Here is a 20,345-nt window from a genome sequence, read left to right as displayed (position 1 = left end):
AACGTTGAAAAGTTTTATGTTTCTACATTTGTATATTTCTGCTCGACTTGTATATCGAATGCAAATAGACAAGCAAACAGATGTAGTCAGGAAGAAGCAAAATCTTTAATAGTTACAGCAAAGGTCTCAACTATGGCTTTTGGAAATATTCCATGTACACAACAGCAGTGGTCACTAGTTCATGGAAGCCGATTGCACGGACATACATGTAAATGAACATGTAGTGTGGGTGACCCACTAAAGACAATAACTTACAAGAAAGGAATTACATAATCTAGCCATTCACCAGATGATTAAATTTTAAACAAAACTGCGTACATGATCTTGAAGATTCAAATCTAGCACATGGCAGTTGATGCCATGCAGAACACGCACATACATTTGTAACTGACGATCATGAAGTAGGTATGACATACAGGCCTTTAACCCGAAGGCAGTTAAACCGGAATATCATAATGTAGTCTGGGCGCTAACAAAAAGAGCGTTCGTAATCATTAACTTAGCAAAGCAAAACATAACTTATAAAATTGCCTTCAGGCGTTTCCGTATCATCTTCACTGCAAAATCTCCATACATGAAACACCTGCCTTTACACAAGCATAATTAATTTATTAGCAACAGAAAAACTTTAACTACATCTCTGCATGTGCTCTGTCTTTCCAGATAAAGATTTCCTTCCTACAACATATGAATATTCTCTTGGTTCAAATAATACTCCAGAGTAGATAAAACTGGAAAGTAAACGTAATACGTTTTCCTGGTTATACATAACGCACTTATTGATTTTTCTTGACAGTTTCAATCTGTCTGCAGGAACAAAATAAGTGCAAGAATATTACAGTTGAAAGAATAAGAATTGCGACACGCACGTAGAAGATTTCTCGTTCTTGCTAAGCACTCGCCAACTCCAAGTAACGTTGTACATTAAGAAAGCGAAGTATCGTTCCCCTGAAATCTCTCTTGGCTGAATGGTCCCTATTGATGATGGGGTAACGGTTTTTCAAGACATGGATGCAATGCGACAGCTTCTCCAGAGTTGGTTGAGTTTATGAGCAGTTTTTAGGCGCTATATGTGTAGTCCTAACCAATGGTCAGGAAGAGTTGTTGGACGACGCGTCGCCAGGTGAGAGCCCCGAATCTGAGTCCTCAGGCGACCCGACCCTCTTCAGAGAGGGGCTGGGTTTTGTCGAAGCCGTGCAAGCAAATTTTTCTGGGGCCTCGACTGGCGTTATTGACTTTCGAGATGACGCGTCAGACTTCCCCTGACTTTTCTCTGTGACAATTGTGCTGTGTTCGCCTGAGTCTATAGTAGAGGAACCGTCCACATTGGCAGGGGAGGGTGTTGTGGGTTCCGGTTCCTCCGGCATCGTGACGATGGTGTGATCGGACCGCCTCCTCTTACCGATGACCCTGGTACCCGAAGCCGGCCGGGTCCACACCTGCGCCTCCTCACCCTGCTGTGTGCTCACATCAGCCGTCGAGCACTGGAACAGAGGTAGCTTCATTAATCAAAGTTCTAACAATGTAACGGTAGTTTGAACAAATGATCATAACATGACATCTCAAGCCTGTATCAAAAACTATCATTTCTGTAGGTGCACAGACAGTAGGTACCTTAAAATAGCACGATATTCAATGGCACGGTATTCACCCAATGGGTCTACCATCTTTACCATTACATTGACCAAAGTGTGTGCTAGTGGTATGCATAGATTTATCAAGCTGGCTCCGAACGTACGTAACATAGAAGCTCTTCTAGATAAGACAAAGCCCTTACTGTGTCTTTCTCCTTCAGCTTCTTCCTGAGCATGGCGATCTCGATCTGCCGTGCCTCCCGGTCCTGCTCCGCCTCCTGCAGCCGCTGCCGCAGCCCGCGCACCTCACGGTCCTGGGGACAAGGTGGTCAGGGTAAACAATTTACATCTTTCCTATGTGTTTTACTATGCTAAAGTAATATACACTTTAGTCGATCATTGTCGCACACATATACAAATGACATGGCAAGAAACGGACCAATAAATGACCTTGAATGTTTAGAACTGCTTGGGTTTTCCGTTGAAGTGTGCAAGTATGTGGTACCCTAAGATGGGCGGTGGGTCATTTTCCAGAGACCAAATTTTACCGTAACAGCCATCTTATAAACTGCAAACACCATGGTATTTACTAAATAGCTTTGCTATAGGACTGCTACATAGAGCATAAGGCAATTGCTCAATTCGTTATCGGACAACCCTTCAAATGAACTGCGCTTGCCTACCCTACTGGCTACTCATTCCACTCACCAAGACGCTGTCGATGGAGCACTTCAAGGCGCGGGCGTTCTGTTCGTACGCGGCCGCGAGCCTGTCCACCAGCTCGACGGGGATGGGCTCCAGCATGCCGCTGCGCCGACTCCTGCTGCTGGACGGGGCCACGAAGCTCTGGGCCAGGGGAGACGGCGGCACACAGCTGTCGTTACTGTCCACCCTCCTGTAAATATGCCGTTAGTTAGTTAACTGTTCAATGTATGTCTATGCATGCGTCTTAACGCACCTTTGCCCTTTTGACGACCTGTATTAGGTCCGGAATGCAGGAATCCCTACATTTCCTTTTCTCTTGATTTTAATTCGACGCTTTTCTTTAAATTTGTTCCCCTATTTCGATGTCACTGAACTTTAGAAAACTGTGACGCGCCAGCTTCAGATGACTCAGGCTCCATAAGACTCTCCATAAGCTTTGTGGAGAAGTCATTTCCAACTCAATAATAATTCTTGGCCTATTTCAAAATGACATTTCTGGTCAGCCATTTACCTGAAACGTTTTCTGTACTTGGAGAGCGACGTCAGCTGGTTGTCGCTCATCCTTCGCGCCAGGCTGATGGATAAGGAGTCTGGGTACGAGAGTGGAGTATCTCTTCTGCTGCGGAATCCCGAGTCGTTCCCAGCACTCTCGGGCGGAAGGCTCAGGGCGTCCTGGAGTCGCCGCCGACTGTGGACTGTTATCGCGTCCTGCATAGGGACAGATACAGTACTTGTAGTGCTTTCAACAAACTAAGCGGGTTTCTCTCAAGGTAAACAAATCTGGGTATTTTACTGTATAATAACGTTACATTCAGTATGTCAAGATCCAGGTTAACTGGCACAATGATTTCAATATTCAACAGGTAAATTCAGTTTTCGGAACTTGTGCTTACCCTGGAGGCGGGGTGGTCATACATCGTCTCCACTACGTCTGAGTTGGTGAGCAGCAGCAGGTGAGAGAAGCCCGTGGACACCACGTCAGCGGACCGCCGGGACCCCCTGTACGGGTTCAACAGACTCTCCTCCCCGACAACACTGCCTGTTGTCAGCCGGCTCACCTCGTCGTCGTTTTCACTGATTCATTTCAAAAAGAACAATGCATGCCAGTTAGTGCTGTATGGGCTGTCTGTCGTTGATCAAAAGTCGTCATGATGTGGATAATGTAATAGGAGATGAACAGTTGATCGTAGGGTGGCGGAAGTGCTTGGTTCCTTTACACGTTCTAATTATCCAGGTGTCCATTGATCTTCGTTTCTTCAATCCCTGTCTACTTAGGCAGCAAGAGGTGTTGAAAAATGACCAGAAGATCAGAGGGTTCCTTTTCGTCAGTTACCACCCGGGCCGGGTTTGGTTACACCCGGGGTACCCCTTCCACTAAAGGCTGCAACCGCTGAGCGACCAAAGATTTGACAAATCGCTCAACGAATTTCATATAGATGAAGAACGATTTTTAAAACTTTTTTTTTGCCTTTTAAGTCATATTTTCACATCTTCCATCATGTTCCAATCATGAAATGAAGGGTTACGCAAATTCAATTTGGGTCGGTGTACGGTCGCTTAGCGATCGTCGTCTAGAATGAGACAGAATGACATAGTCATAGGCGCATTGATTAATCGTATTGCGAGATTTGTCCCGTTGAGCTAATTACGTAAAAGAAAACAACGATCAAAGGTCGGATTACATTCGTTAAAGGCGCTCATGTATTTATACAGTTATATAGCCCCTCCATAGCATAATTGTTTGACATCTTAGTCCTATAGGAATGATGGATTCTGCACACACAAAAAAGCTTACCTGATGACCTCCAGCACCCCCTGTACGACGAAGTACGTCTCCCGTCCTATCTCGCCAGCTTTGCACACGAAATCACCCGGTGAGAATAGTCTCGACTTCAGCCGCGCACCCAGGTCTTCCAGGAACGGGACCTCGCAGTCTTTGAAGAGTGAGATCTGCACACAAAAAGATGTAAACTTGGTCAAGCGTGGTCCTGGAAGGTCTGTACTACACATGTAGTTCTTTTTAGCTACTCTCTGATTGCATGTTGTCTGACCTGCACTGTTCTATTTCTTGCCTTTGTTCTATGGCCTTTCAGCAGATTCTATGCTACCCCTACCCGTTACTGATGACTAAGATGGGAAAGAGTAGATAGACTGACCTGTTTGAGTTTGTCCACTGTCGGTGACAAGGTGACCTGACGTCGGAGCGGCTCCGGAATCTTTTTCAAACACGTCGCCTCGTCGATAAAGTTCACCTGAGCGCTATAGAAAGGTTTAGAGCAATAAGTTGATCAAAATCTTTCTATGGGGTTAAAATTTTGATAACAAGATACGCCACTTTTCTGTTCAATGGTTCATCCACCATTCTGCCTTCTCTCTGCGTAATTTTCTATCAACCTCCTTATTGTATTTCATTTCTTTAACCCAACCATACAATTTCCTTTGGTCCATATTTTACCAAAAAATTTTATCAAGCAATTGTAATCGCTAGCAACTTTGATGACATATCCTGATTCATAGTACAATCAACGCTAAGCCATCTGAAAATTCGAGACTTACTTTGCCCAGGAGTGGTCATAGAAACGCTGTACTTTCTCCTGCGTTTCTTTCGCTACGTCGTTTTGTTGCATCAACTGCCGGGAGTTTTGCTGTGAATCAAAGAAAAGTCATATTTTTTTACATTCTCGAGAAATTGAAACACATCTATGAATACTATGCTGTACATAAATATCTAGGTAGTCATCACTACTGTTCTAAAGCAACGCCCTTGTTGCAGGATCTTAAGCATGCAGTTGATAATGAGGTAGGTGCTGGTCGTGTTTGTATTATCTTGAAAAAAAGACTAACCATTAATCGTGTTGTCAAACAATTATTAAGTAGGAAATGGCATTAAGAAAACAAAGCAACGTTGGTGTAATCCGAGAGTATGAGAGTAGCTATCTCTTACTTACCACCAGTTTCTCAAACTCAAATCTTTGGAGCTTCTTGTGGAACATAAGACAACCCACTTGGCCTGTAACAGAAAATAAGTGTCACATTTATGGAATATGTTCCTCATTCAGTGTTTTTGCTGGTGAAACATAAGGTACGTTGCATCAACATGAATGGCTGTTTCTCATATGACCTGAGTTTGCGTTCCTGTCCAAGATTGATGTCCTGCGGGTTTCTACCGTTCGCTGGCCGCTGATCTCACCTGGTGGTCCACCATCACCCATTACTGTACTCATTATCTTGACACTGACCTCCGCGTGTATGTACTTAGGGAAACAATACACTTCCCTATGTGTTCAATTAGGCGCCGCGAGACGTTTTGTTACCGGACCCACACGATCGCCTGTCGGTGAACCATATATTCTCCTGTTCACCTGTATTTGAGTTCTGATGTGTGATTTTGTATCCACCAATTTTAGGGAATGTATTTCCTTTGTTCGTCCGGGCGCCAGTTTAAGTCTTTATTGTTTTTATATACATTGAATTCAATCCGACCGATTGGCGTTTGTTTACAAGTGAATTTGAACCGTGCCCTTTAGGTTCAACTTCACCGCCTTAGAAAGAGAAGAAACCGTCTAGACTGGTCAAGACACGACACATTTAAAACCTTTCACCTGAGAACCCGGCAACATTGTACAGGACAAGACATATGCGACTTTACTAACAAAGACCACACTCTAGAACTGGTCTCATGTGAAGGTTGTTTAGTCCACTGTCCTGAAAAGGACAAGGCCGTTACATGCAGCCCCTCTTAGCTAGAACAAAGCGTTAATTGACTTCTTGTCGCCTAACGTTTAAAAGGGCGGTGGCCGGGACTTGTGAGGTTTACACAGGCCGGATCAAGTTGGAGTCTGATATCCGCATCATTGATCACCCTTTCAACACCCTGTCGGAAATAACAACACCCAACTTTGTTTTTATTACTATCAGTTGCGTAAGGAATCGCCAGTCTACCTGTCTATGTCACGGTCTATGTCATACGGCCATTGAACCCGAAGAAGCCTTATTCTTACACAGGTAACGGCGGATTTACTATGAGGGCGTGGTCACGATAAATCATGATGTTCACTAAAGACTGTGAGCGGAAGAGAAACTCTGTACATGCTACTCTTTATAGGAGTGATGTGGAAATTGTCCACATCATTATGCGGCGGTCATCTATGACTTACCTATAACGTAGGCGACCAGGAACAGGCCCAGGATGTACTGCAAAGCTGTGTAGATGTATCTGGAGCAAAAGAAAGTACATAATATCAGCCATCGTTCAAATGTTTATATAAAATAATAGCATATATGTCAATATCCACTATTTGTTAAAAGGGGCAATGACTCGATTGAAGCAGACAGGATATAATGTGTTTTCTACTTTTCTATTCTTTTTCAAAAGAATCCAATATCTGGTCCTTTCGCGAGTTGAAGGGTTCATTTGAGGAACAATTCCATACACTGTCATTTATTTCATTCTCCATTCCCAAATCATCTGCATTAAAAAAAGCACGAAGGAGATGTGGCGGAAGAAGAATGAATGGGTGTTGCAGCACGTCGTGTTGAAACTTTACTCTCCCGGGTCCATTCACTGGGCAGTAAGAAAACAACCTGTGTTGGATAACATCCGGTGGTTGTATGCAGAACCAGCCTAACAAAGTATGCGCATGCGTCAGCTTCGGTTACCATGCCAACCATTCACCTATGGACGTGTTGGAACAAAGGCCGAGGTCAAGGGAGTTTATAGGGTTACTCAAGACTGTAGGAAGGAGTGGCGTAGAAACCTGCTTGGGCTTCTTTAACTTTTAAAAACTGCTATGATGTATGTATGTTGAGCTTCATTTGTCAACAACAGTAGCAGGCATTGGTAGTAAATAATGTTAACAACATTTGTTCTTTTGTTGTTTGCAGTGCATTTGACGTACGTCGTGACTGTGTGGTATTGCTCTAGTCTCTATGTCTACCTTTGGATATCTGTCAAGATTTGCATTAGTCTTCACACTCCAAATTAGATCATCGGCAACATTCAAGATGGGAAATGTGCATAGAGGAAAGATACGTTTGGTAGCAACATTTTTCTTTACTGATCGAACTCTTCATACCCTCTTTTTGTTTCCTCTAAAATGTTTACATCATGCCTCACGGGTTTATGATAAAGCAAAGATAACTTTTCATCAAGGAATCATCTCAACTTATCACCTTTTTATCTGTTCTTTGGTGCAATCAACAAGAGGCCTTTCAACACTATCTTTAGTGTTACCATATTGTGATATACGTTAAGGTACAATTTCGATATCATTCTCTCCTCTTTTAGACCTCCAGATATCACATGCACATTCCACAGCATCGCCTGTGTTATTTTCGTTCCTTTGATGACGCGATTGCCACAGAAAAGCCTTTCAAACTTGCTCGATGTTTTGAAGTCTGCGGGAAGTCATGTGGAAAATGGCGGGGATCGTGCGCACATCTTCGTGTCGTGTTGCAGGAGATGTGGGCAGACTTTCCGCCCGGGCTGCCGTGTGAGATCGCCTTTGTACGGTTCTAAAGGACGCCACGCGATGGTGTGCAAGATAAGGCAGCGGGCCACCTGCGATTTGAAACGAAGTCAAACAAACTCGTCGTGGGCGGATGGGCTCGTTTTCTTCTGAACCCAGAGGCATAGACTATCTACTGTGGTTGGTCCTTCCTTTTGAACAGCGTAACAGACTTGTCAAAAAAGACGCCCGCGGTCTCACAGCTATAGGTCAACTGATCCAGCATGTTAACAGTTAGGCCTGGCCAGGAGGGACCATAGTTTCGTCTCTCACATTCTCTTTGTCAGTATGGAAACACCTAAACACAATACCAAGTATCTTCTCAAACTGGTTATGCTACTTCAGGTACATGTAAAGACAGGTATGCAGAAGATGGACAGGTTTGTAAGCGGATGATGACAGTGGCCGCTGGTCCTGATGACAGTAACGCCGTCCCTACACGTACGTGCAGGTGACCAGGCTGATCCTTCTGTTCTATACTGTAGATCCGATTTCTCTGTAAATCCTCCAAACATCAACGGCTACCGCTCAACAGACAGGAGGTTTGGAAAGGGCTTATCAGCGTGTGAGACTGCATGTCATATGGTTCTATAGTGTTTGCATTACTACTGTATCATGTGAATATCACAAAGCCAATTTCATGACCATTCGTGGTGGACGAGTTCGTACGTCCTATCAAAATGAGAATGAAAGATAGGCGGCTGCATTTGATTATATCCTTAAAGATGAATCTGGTTTACACTAGTGGCAGTGCTTCTCAATAGCGATTTGACAGACGGCAAATTTGATTAGACCTGAACTGCTTCTGACAATTCCCCCAGACTCATAACCACGAGACCGGAGACCCCCAGTCGTTTCGTCAGACAGTTGGCCCAGAATATTCCCTGTGTAGTTTCTTAAGAAGTCATGATCACATCCCTCGTTCCCAATAAGACGGTGTTGTTTCACCTTTCAGGTCGGAAGTATTGAGTTCTCCACCGCTATAGTTTGCCCGTCACGTACTTGTTATTCTTTCTCGACAGGAGTTATTTTCATTTCTGCCCAAATGGGTCTTTCCTTCTGTTTTCTTAAACTTCACCCGTCCTGATGATGACGGTACAGGGATTTCCCTTCAACCATGCTATGAACTTGCGAAGATAACAACTGTCACTTTGATCTGCAGAAATATCTGTATATCTGCAAACTAGAGGAAAGTCGCCGGTGTTTTTAAGATAATTCTGGCGGCATTCAGCCGTTGGTGCTGCCCTAGTACGTGCACATGGGTCACAGGTTGAAAAGCCTTGGTGCAAGGCACACGACGGGGTGTTTTTGTTTCTCTGGGGCAGCGCGCAATAGGTTATTGTGTCGACATAAGGGTGTTCGTTTCAGCTGCTGAATCTAAAATGTCTGCTCCACTATGATCACTGTCAATGCCGTTAGCGTTTACAAGTTGAGCCTGATGAAAACTTTCAAAACGTCAACAGTTGTTTGGTTAGAAAAAGTTCTTAAGCGTAGACTATGAGTGAAGTCATACACGGTTGTCGGAAAGTCCGAAGCGGCCGTTTACAGTTTGTGTACCACGAGCGTTGTGAAGCTAATCTCCCATCAAAAGACTCCTTCTTTGTTACTTAAGTCACCTTACGACCAATCACAATCTGTAGTTTCTCCGGTAACGGTTATGATCCCCCGATACACAGGCTGCTACACAATCCGAGAAATCAGCTTATGTAATCTTATCTCAAAGAAAACAAAGTCTTAACATTGATATTTCATATAACAACTTCCTGAACATGGCCTGGTATGTTCGAGGTGCACTTGTGGCGCTGCCGCCGCTCAACAGGGCGCGGAAAATGACAGATGAAGATGGCGATGTTTGCGCATTCCAACAGTCAAAACTACCAATTGTTCCAGCATGCGTCAAACAACTGTTTAGGGGCAACGAACTCCGTTTTCTATCGGGAACAAAAAGTGCGGAAAGGTTGAGGGTCAAGGTGTCACCTGTCATTCAAAAGTACGAGGGTCGGTTTCTACAGCCAATTGACGAGGGTTCAAAGCTGGTGGACCTTTGGGGCCGACTCCGTAAACATACACTGCCGTGTATACGTGGGGCGCATTGTGGGCGCTGAGAAGGATTCTTTAGGAACGAATTTGACAAAGCTGCGAGGCACCAAAGCTCAGGCAAAGCGTCAGCTCTTGTTCAATTGCTGTTGACGCTCCAAAAGTTTCGCGTTTCGCGTAGGAGAACACTTGATTGTGCCAAAAATGCCCCAATACAATGACTTTATCAGGAGTCCTCACACTTGCAACGGATCATTGACCGTTTTGATGGACAAAACAGCTAATTTTAGAGATCAGTGCCACTTGTTTACAACAACAAGATGTTGACTTGTTAGAAAAGATAAAGGGGCAGTATTCACTGCATAAATGAACCTATGTATTTCCACGGTTACGGTTAAGAGACGGTCCGGTAACAAGGGTTTCCTTGCTTTGGCCTTTTTAGTTACAAGCACACTTATAAAAGAAACAGAGTTGTTTGCCTGTCCAGCTTCATGCCTGGAAACTAGACCGGAGGATACTTATTGTCAGAGAATAAGTCGTGTTTGGTGTTTTTGTTTTTGTTGCCAGCGCCCGACTCAGAGATAAGCATCAGGCATCCATCTTGCCAGCGTTGCTCTTGAGGAGTGAAGAGAGAGTCGGCAGGTAAACACCGGTAAACAGGGCTGTTGACCGGAACTACGTAAACTCCCGCCGCGCTGTCCAGGTCTGCCCCTACCCTGGGCGAACACGACCGCTCGTCTACAGCAGCTTTACCACTTTTCTGATCTAGTCTACTCCTGTTTGGTTGAAGCATTAACTAGGGACATTGCTGCATCACCACTTCAGTACTATAGTCATTTTATACAATATATGTACATGCTTCAAATATTAGGGAAGTAAAGGCGCGAAGACCGGTTTTGTCTTTAAGATTCCAGAGATGGCAGAGGTGTTTACAGGTGTCGGAGGAACACGGCTTAATTATGAACGTTGGGGTAAATCACGTGTATTTCTGTCCTCCACTTATGTTGTTGATTGGCTATCTTAAGCTTGGTAGTTAATGGATTAAAAATCTGTTTTCAGAGTACATGTAGATCAGATGCTATCATTCCTTGTATCGTGGTAGCGTGTCATAATGACTCTCTTCAGAACAAAGTCTTGGTTCTTTACCAAAAATTTCCCCAAACTTACCTTACGTGATTCGTGTAACGTACTTGACCTTGTACAATTTACTCCATATCTAAAATGTGACATAATGACACCAAGAAAAGTTATAGCTACAGGAATGGCAAACAAGGAAATGAGAAGAAAGAAAAATCAAGACAATACTCACTGGCCATTGCTCTCGGGTTGAGGAAGTCCGCCGACCAGCGTGAGACTGGCAGTAGACCTGTAGAGACAGTGGACGTACTTCCTGGACAGTGTAGAATAGTCCGGGTAGAGGTTAGGGTCCAGGATGGACCAACTCCCGCTGGTCTGTCCGTACCCCTCGCCCAGGGAAACCAGGTAGTACAGACAGGCGTTATAGTGTAGTACTAACATCAGGTTGTGGATGGTGATAGCCATTCTCCACACGTTTGGCCAACGGAATCGCAGCTCCACTCTCTGTGCGAAGCCGTACAGTCTGTAGAGACGTAACACGCGCCCGATCCTCAGGAAAGGGTTGACTCCTGCTGCTGGGTACAGAAGGTCCAAGGGTATAATGGAGCCGATGTCCAGGAAGAGAAATGGAGATCTCTTGTAACGTTTGGTGATTTCTCCTGCATCTGTAACGGGCGCCCCGTCCAGCAGATACCATGTCCTAAAACAGACGTATATGTCGATGATATAGATGATGTCGAAAAGGTAGTCGAGGAAGAACCAGGCTCCAGGGTAGTTATTTTGTAGATTTGTAAAGCTTCCCCGAACAGGTATAGTCCAGGTGTTGTATAGAACAGCAAGAGTCACTACTACCATCCAGAACAGCATGAGTCCTGCTGGTTCAGGACTGAACGTTCTCCGAAAGACTTTCCGCCACCAGACCTGATCCGGCGCGGTTTGAACCAGAGCGCCGTGGATGTCATCAGTGTGAACTTCAGAATCTTCCGCCTCTTCCTGATCACTGTCGCAGCTTAAGTCACTAGTGCTCCCTATGTCTTCTCCAACATTGCCATTGCCATGCGTCCTGCGCTTGTTATCCCCAACGGTAGATTGAAAAGTGCTTGTTGTGTTAGGCCTATTCGCCTCCAAGTCGAAGGTAACGTCGCCGTCTTTCCCCCTCCCTTGTATGTTGGCGTCCATTTCGAATGCTCGATTCGGGACGCCTCGTCGTGAGTCTAACCGGGACCTGCCCGGGGTTCTTCTGTCTGGGGTTCCGCCCGACCGGGAGCTGAACCCTTCGTCCTCGGAGCTCGGAGGCTGATTGCCGCAGGAAAGTCTACTCTCCGTCCCATTCTTCACTCGTATGTCTTGGAGCTGTATGTCATCCCTGTCCACAGGGGAGACGGAGTTCCGGCGGGGAGACTGGACCCTTGTTCGGACCAGACCAGCCATCCTGCCGAGCCGAGTCGTACCGGGAGCCGAGTAAGGTGGCGGGCGGCAGTCCAGGAGAGGCCCCGGGTACTGGGACTCCTCCCGCAGTTGTTCCTTGGCCCTCGTCACCCAGACAGACACGTCCCCTCTTGTCCCTGCCATGGAGATAAATGAAGAGGTAGGCTTGTGATTAAAACTAAGTTTGAAGTAGCGGGGGACGTGTCACGTCAGACCAGTGGCCATGTCCTGCCAACACCGCCCGGACAGGCTCTTCATGTACACAGAACGGCGTGACGCGCACGCCACACACCGGACATCTACACACGTCACCCTGCGCACGCGCAACAAACACACCTGTGTCATCTGAGACAAGCACCCTGCTCTCCCCCTGCTTAAACAACAATGGAATATTCCTTAACATACATGCCTCACATATTTTTGTTGCCATGGGAGTACCATACAAACATACAAATTAAAATTTGTTGTGCTCAGTAGTTCTTGTCCATCTCTCCTTTTTGCGATGATTTTCTAGAAATAATTTGAAAGGGAATTTTACTTAGATTCCAGATAAACAACAATCAAATGGCTTTGCTATGGTTATTATCATATTCTACAAATCGGCACTTATAGACAAGCGGTCAGATTCGGCACTTCACATGTTGCAATGGGACAATCAAAAATAAATAGAAATATTCCTTAAAATAGAGGGCAGAAAAAAAAAAAACTTTTTGGGGCCTGCGCCATAGTGTAACTGTATCTTGTAACCTTACCAGCCCTAACCTCTGCAAGGCAACCCCATAAAAGCCTGCTTAGAAAAACAGCTCATTCACCCGGGATCCTTGAAAAGGGCCGGGGCACGGATCAATGTATATAAACTACACGGATACCTGTTACAGGGAAAAATAACATACAAGGAGAGGCTTGACATGGAGGACTTTCGTAGGGAGTGGATTTCAAGCGCCACCTACATTCTGGACCGCGGACCTGCAGAGACCAGGCCTGAGACACTTCTCATCTATGGTCAATGATGATGAAGTGGGTTTAGAAAAAGAAGGAATGTTTTGAAACCATTTGATCATGGTATAAGTTTACCGTAACATAGCCAACAAATCTATCAGACAAATTGGTGCGTATTTTTATCTTTTTATTTTCTTTATAGAATTGTCAAATCTTTGTTTACAAACAGAAGCTGCGTTTAATTTAGAGACATCAAGTCAGTTTGGGTCCCCTACATGTTGTAATCTATGAAATTTTTGATATATTTAAGCAACAGAACTAATAACAGTGTCCTTGGCTTATCCGAATCAGGACATGACGGAGGCCTGTGTCAAAAAGACGAATGACTCCTCCGGAAGTGGGATACGCATAGCCTCAATGCTGGCCACGCTTGTCTTAAACGCTGAGACGTTTCTTAAGAACCTGACAAAACGCAGACAAAACAAGTCGACAAAACAACATCCTGTAAAAGCAGGCATTGCAGAAGAAACAAATTTAAAGAAAAGAACTTTAAGAGCACCTGTCGGCAGTAGAAGGACAAACGAAGTTATTTTTGCGGTGTCGGTTCTATGTCGGAAGAGTAAACACCTCCACCTGACTATGTGTTCGTCCTTTGAAGTAAGCGTGCCACTCCCTGGTTAATGGGTGTTTAAGAGGAGATTTCCCTTTCCTTATTATCAGTTCGCGTGCGGGATACCGGCCGTGGGCACGTTAAAAGGTTGTTGTTATCCACGGTCCATGGAACATCTTCCGATCGTGAAGGTGCGCCATTCATGGCAGCGGACGGAGTTAGGGCATAACTAAAGCACTGCGGTCTGTCAGTGGAAACTGTACTAAACTCTCTTCCGGGGCACTTACGAAACATGATCTACTTGTAAAAGTGCTGAAAAGATAAATTTCTCTCCTGAGACCCTATGAGTCACATCCTACACTTTAAACAACCTTCTTTGCTTAGAAAAAGTGAGGTTATGTATTGTTTGTAGTGTGTCTGCCCAAACGGATGGACGGATCTTCATTTATTTTGATGAGGATGTAGCTTAGTCTTCATACTTTTCTTTGTGGTCACCTGTACATCACCGCCAAAATACGACTGTCATTGAATATTCAGTTATGTTTGATGTTCGTCTGTTCATTTATCGACCAAGCAGTGGAATTATCTCTGTATGTTGACTGTGTATATGTTCGTAGGTCAAGTTTGAGTTCACGTTCTAGTGTTTCCTTTTCCAAAGTAACCACAATGTTCCTTCCCTATTCTTATGGGGTTTTATTTCTGCTGATCATCTTTATTTTGTATACAGTAACGCCACGGAAGGCGTCGCTTTGCCAATGTCAATACAGGTGTCGGGTAGGCTATTGCTGATTTACGCATAGTCCGTTCATGCCGACATGACAGCAAGTTTTACCGGACAATAGCGACTGGTCATCGGCACGAGCCAGACAGGCGACTGTCAAACAAACATGGCGTCTCGAACATGAAAACTGGATTAGACCGAAGGCGAACCTGAGGTCATGTTTCAAGGTTACCTGTGAATGGAGAGGAACACGAGATGGAATGGTGCGATAGTTACGGTGCAAATGTGCATCATACTTGACCCGCTGGTCCGGGTATTTTAGTCATGAATTCCTGACATTCCTTCTGAGTTATGACCACACTGGCTGAGTGAATGCGGGACGTCCTGCTCAAGTGGTCGTAAAGAAAAATGTAGGGAAAATCTGGTGGTCAAGCCTACAGGGTGTCTTTGTCGTACAGTACAAATTTAACATGCAAACAGTATCAAGCTTGTTAGGTTTAAAAACTCAGTACTGCAAATTTGCGTACACTGGGGAAAATCCTACCTGTATCGCTGAGGACACAGTGATACTCATATACTTATTTTTTTAATGACAAAAGCAGAGCATGCTAAATTCTATCAAACTTTATATTTGTTAGATATGATTTTATGGAAGACTACTACTTCTTCCTAAAGACGACAGACCTACATAACGGGCAGCTTTAGGAGTACAAATGTACTAACTTCACACCAGTAAAATTCATCCGCCGACGTTTGCGTCAGACCATCAACATCTTCCCTATCTCAGAACCCCAGACAAGCCTCATGGTCAATGCACAACTTCTCATTCAAAGGAAAGGTGCAAACTCAGCGCACAATGGGTTTGTTTTCTTTATTGTTTGCGAAGAATTGACAGGAAGCTGTCTGCTTTTTTACTTGTCAATGATAGAATGGGGCCTTTGAAGGCGCGGTAACTCTAGTTGTTAGTTTACGTAACCCGCCACTCTTCTGCTACGCTATAATACGTGCCATAAGGCACCGCTCACTCCCTATTGAGAGGAGTGCTTATCTGGACAGATATCTTTAGATCTGATGGTTGCACCTGAAAGAAGTCACAGTCCGTGTCGTTCCCTCATTCCGAAGTTTTAAGAGGGGTAACCTTCCTTTGTGAGGAAGGTCACGCTATGTCGCCAGTCAGTAATTATGGGTGTTGTTCCCTCGCTACAGTATAATCTGTCACTAAGTGACGTGTGTCGCCAAAAGTCTACTTCCACAGGCGCGAGTAATTCTGTTATGTAGGCACTTCACTTTGAAAGTGATGTTAAATCTTTACAGCTGACAAAAGGACATGTACTTTCGCTTTTAGTGTTATCGTACCATGTCAGTCACATTTTAAGGCACGCTTTGCTAAAAAAAAGTCACTCAGAGTGAGGGTATGGTTAGAATATTCCTTGGAATATTGGAGGTCTCTCAGTATCAAAAATTGCTGAATGTCACAATTATATTACAGAACATTAGCTTATTTACTGGCCTGGACTTCTCTTAATAACTGAGTTAGTGTTACCTAAACCTCTAAGAATGTCGTGTCTAAGATAAGCGTTATGAAACAGAAGCAACCGTCACCCGGCGACCCTCAAACTTTTTTTAAGCGAAAAAGTTATCAACTAACTTTCTCTCTTCCACAGGTGACGTGCTGGATATGTTACATAGGGACTAACTCAACATTGTATGAGTTGAACGACATTCATCAATTGAAATCTTCGACATCATTGATGTTAATTTACTTGTGTCATGAAATATACTGACTAAAATTATGAACGAATTTTCCTGATGTCATTTTCGGTAGTGGCGGGTAAGTTTCGGAAGGAAAGAGAAAAAAGGTATAGATTTGTTAAAAACCAGGGGCAGATCTGAATTCAGACCCTGATCCAGGAATCAGTTCGAAGATTGTTTACCATTGCAGGCCTAAAGCCCGGGCACTTCACCAATAGACAACGGACTTGGGTGTTACAACATCATAGCTTTGCCTACCCTTGTAGTTAAAATTTAACTCGCTGATGGTACTTAGAAAGCCTTGTCAGTGCCATTTTTTCTAACCACGGAACAACATGAAACACCTTGCCTACCTTGCGTTAGTTCACGTCGCTATGGCAACCCTGGCAGACGGCAGTTATGGATGTGGAGGTCGCGGACTGATATCTCACACTGGAACCTGAAAAGATCGAACAGCTTTGTTAAACAGCAGCGGTGGTCTAACGTTACGATGTTGTTTTCTACAGAAGTTGGCCAGAAGCAGATTAGTTTACTGAAAGTCTGTCCACTAAAGGAACAGAATCTTTCGTCTTTCACGACAAGAACACTAACAAACTTGCACAGTAACAGTGGGGTTTGTTAACGTAGTGTTTTGGCGTAAACTAGCAAACGAACCAAGTTTCGTTGTTCGTTTTTAAGAAGTTACAACAGTTGAAGGAGGAAATATTTGAGAGACTGGTATTCACGGAAATCATTTAACTTGCTACAGATGATTTTGAATATTTTAACGATTTTAACCATTATAAACGATTCAATTACATTATTTTGTGAAAAAAAAACTATTTAGATGTTAAGGCAACGACACTCTATGTATGCATAAAGATTGATCGTGTATCTCATATCTATAAAATACACAGAACGATTTCGTCTAACACACCTGCTATTTGGTCCCACAATATTGGAAGTATAATTTTCACCAATCACGAAGGATCCCTGATTATCAGTTGGATTACAAATATGGAATACTAGTATGTCTGAGGACCCGGTTTTCACTTTATCTCAACCTCAACAAAGTATTGATAGAAGCAAAATACGATGTTGAAACCATCTCCTGGTTATTTTGCTTTTAATGTAAATATTTCAGAGACAATGCGCGCGTTCTTGCTTAACGCTTGGATATTTCTATAATTTTCATATAGATCTTTGGTACGGTAGGTAAACATGACTGTGTCAGTACAGTCCTTGTATTAAGTGGTACAACCCTGGTCGGGTAATGCTTGACTTGGTTTTAGATAAGTCATAAACTTATCAAGTTTAGAAAGTCACAAACCCATCTGAGCCATTTTGAACCAGTACCTGTAGCAAATAAAGAAGCATGTACTAGCATGTCTGCAGTAATTATGACTTCAGGCCGTGGTCATCACCAATCTACGTTTTGCGTTACATTGCAGTTTCACTCTAGTAGGATTTAACATGATCCCAGATAACTAGTCTTCTTCCTTTTGTTTGGCTTCTTGAGTTCACACGTATCAAGAATGGATAACGCGCTCTACGACATGCGAATGTCCATAGCCTTCGCCCTGTACAGGGCCATTGCACCGCGGCACTGTTGACAGCCGCTAACTCCAATCAAGGACATGTCCGTAGCTGGCATGACTGGTATTTTATCCCGCCTCGTGCCTTACCCGTGCCAGCTCCTGTCCGATAACCGTACAACCATGACCAACAACTCGCACCCGCCATGTTGGTCGACAAGAATGTCCCATATGTATTTCGTCGTGAATGTCATCGGAAACAAGATGGCCGCCGGCAGCGATGTTGCCGAGGAAACATGTCCGACACCATGTAGTAAGCACTAATTAACTGCGTGAAATCGAGATTTTGGACCACCAGGTCCACATTCGACATGCCTGCGCCCAGGCTTCTGGTGTTTACAGCGAATTAGAGAACAAATACCTGGCGTGTGCACGCTTGATTCGTTGATAAGTTCGACCACAATGTAACGTTTCTTCAACAATTCTAGAGTAGGACGCGCGGGCTCGCCGTATTACATCGATCGAATAGTTGACGATGAAGGCGGTTATTGGTGAGGTTAAGAGAATCCTACAGGTGGCTGAGATCGGGAGGTTCAAACAAGGCTGTACATGACGGACGGGGCGCTGCCGGCGTGTAAGGAAAGCCTGACTAAACAACGGCAAATCCGCGGCTTCAAACTGATCTGGTGGCACCTGTTGGTACTACGGTTGCCGAGTGGAGGGCAAACAACACCACCCTACCTTATACACACAGCGTCTAATGAGCAAGAAACAACAGATATTAATTACCAAATGATACAATATATAATAGGGCTTCTTGATTTAGAATAGTCGTTGATTGCTTTTTCACGGTAGTCACGAATTGCCACCCATGCGGAAAATATGACTTGGCATATAGACGGCACCGAAGAAATGAGAGTGAAATTAACCTGTCGACTTATGTAGAAACCTTTCTGTCCTAATCGTTAGATGACCGCACTAAACGTTCAGGTCAGTGGTAACTATTCAAAGACTCCTGTATCCATAGCAACGTTACAGAATTCACAAAGTCCGTACCTTGGCAACAGCTATAAAGAACTCTCGAAAATCCGAGTCAAGTGCGGGATGATGAGTGCGCGCCCGTCCAACTGTCTCTCATCCGAACCGTCACCTATCCACTGTCACAAGCCGAGGCTACCGCCACATGCACACATCGTCATAAGGCGGCAAATATCATATGATATGACCACCGGGGTGGTTATGACAACGGAAGCATATTAAGGTGATATGTAGTTGTTTTAACCCCCTTGTTTCGCGGTCTCCGATATCCCAGGATCAATGGGCGCGCCAGTCCTGCGGTTTGACGCGAACAGTCCGGGCTGCTGAGTCGGAGGAGGACACAGGAGCACCTGGCGACGCAGAACACCTGTGGTACGGCGTCAGACACACGGGAATCTCCAGCCGGAAATCATTAGCCAGTTTCCTGTTGATGTAGGAGTCCGTCCCGTTGGCCAGTGTTCTGTGGGCAGCCCGCGTCCTGCCGTCACCCTACCCCTCCCACAGAAAACGACCCGTCTTTTCCATACGTCTACTCATATTCAGAGGTCGGTGGTTTGTTTACCCATGAGGCCGAATACACGAATAGTTTTGACGACCGCGCGGTGCCTCTGTCAGACTATCCCCGTGAGAGCGTGCCAGCAGCCACAGAGAGCCAGTAAGGAGGAGGGCCGCACGTACCCGGCCTCGTCATTGGTCGGTGGGTCGCGCCCAAGCGGCTCCCTTCACAAAGAACACTTTCATACACCTGTCAGCGGCATGAGCATCGCGGTTAGATCTGACTCTATTCCACGGGCTCTGTAGGAAATGTCAGAGCGCTAAGCCCTAAATATCATAGATAGATAACTGGGAATCAGTTATGTTTTCTTTTTCTATCTCTTTTCTTTTTAAAATATAACATGAGCGTCGTTATGAACACCTCCCTCCCTGGCTAAGCCCGTGACCACTCTTACGTGCTGCACGCTGATGCACGACAAACGAATTTTTCCTGTTGGCCGAAAATAAAGTGTGGATGTCTTGCTTAGGATGACCATCAACCTTCTTCTGCCTTGACAAGAACTCAGAAACAGCATAGCGCCGCTGTATCGCTTGTGTCGGAATGTTTTGATTGGTGTGAAGGCGCAGGTACGGACGGCTCCAGCGCTGATAAGCAAAGTGCGCGCGCGTGTGAGTCACGACAAATGACTCCACCTCACACGAGACCTTTCACCCGCTGTCTGTCCTCTCCACAGCCGCCGCTTGTTTGCTTCAGACGCCTTTTTGTCTTTGTTCAAGAGCCAACAAAAATAGACCACACGGTAACGAAAATAATTATTTGAAAGTATGCATATTCAGAATGTGAAAACCTTTAACAGTTAACAGTTTTTGCTTTCTTACTTTAATGCTTTGTCACAAGAACATCAAGATACTTTAACTAATGAAAAGAAAATGTAGCCATCTTTCATC

General features: G+C 44.6%; 1 protein-coding gene across 2 annotated transcripts; it reads right to left on the bottom strand.

The window, feature by feature from the left end:
* Positions 1-83: 83 nt before the first annotated feature.
* LOC136430406 (cyclic nucleotide-gated channel alpha-3-like) lies at positions 84-19,438 on the bottom strand. 2 transcript variants are annotated; one of them, XM_066420980.1, is made up of 13 exons: positions 18,921-19,438; positions 16,704-16,789; positions 11,133-12,465; positions 6,437-6,495; positions 5,228-5,289; positions 4,836-4,924; positions 4,436-4,538; positions 4,075-4,229; positions 3,173-3,353; positions 2,791-2,987; positions 2,283-2,469; positions 1,778-1,888; positions 84-1,484 (listed from the first exon to the last, which is right to left on the bottom strand). In XM_066420980.1, the coding sequence occupies exons 3-13, from the start codon at positions 12,329-12,331 to the stop codon at positions 1,092-1,094; spliced, it is 2,736 nt and encodes a 911-aa protein (XP_066277077.1). In that variant the 5' UTR covers positions 12,332-12,465; positions 16,704-16,789; positions 18,921-19,438; the 3' UTR covers positions 84-1,091. The 2 variants fall into 2 exon arrangements, with proteins under 2 accessions (XP_066277077.1, XP_066277076.1); XM_066420979.1 differs by lacking the exons at positions 16,704-16,789; positions 18,921-19,438 and having other exon boundaries at positions 11,133-12,623.
* Positions 19,439-20,345: the final 907 nt, after the last annotated feature.

The sequence above is a fragment of the Branchiostoma lanceolatum genome, chromosome 3 (genome assembly GCF_035083965.1).
Source record: "Branchiostoma lanceolatum isolate klBraLanc5 chromosome 3, klBraLanc5.hap2, whole genome shotgun sequence".
Lineage (NCBI taxonomy): Eukaryota > Metazoa > Chordata > Leptocardii > Amphioxiformes > Branchiostomatidae > Branchiostoma > Branchiostoma lanceolatum.
Note: the sequence above shows the minus strand (reverse complement) of the source record. Positions and strands in the feature narration are given on the sequence as shown.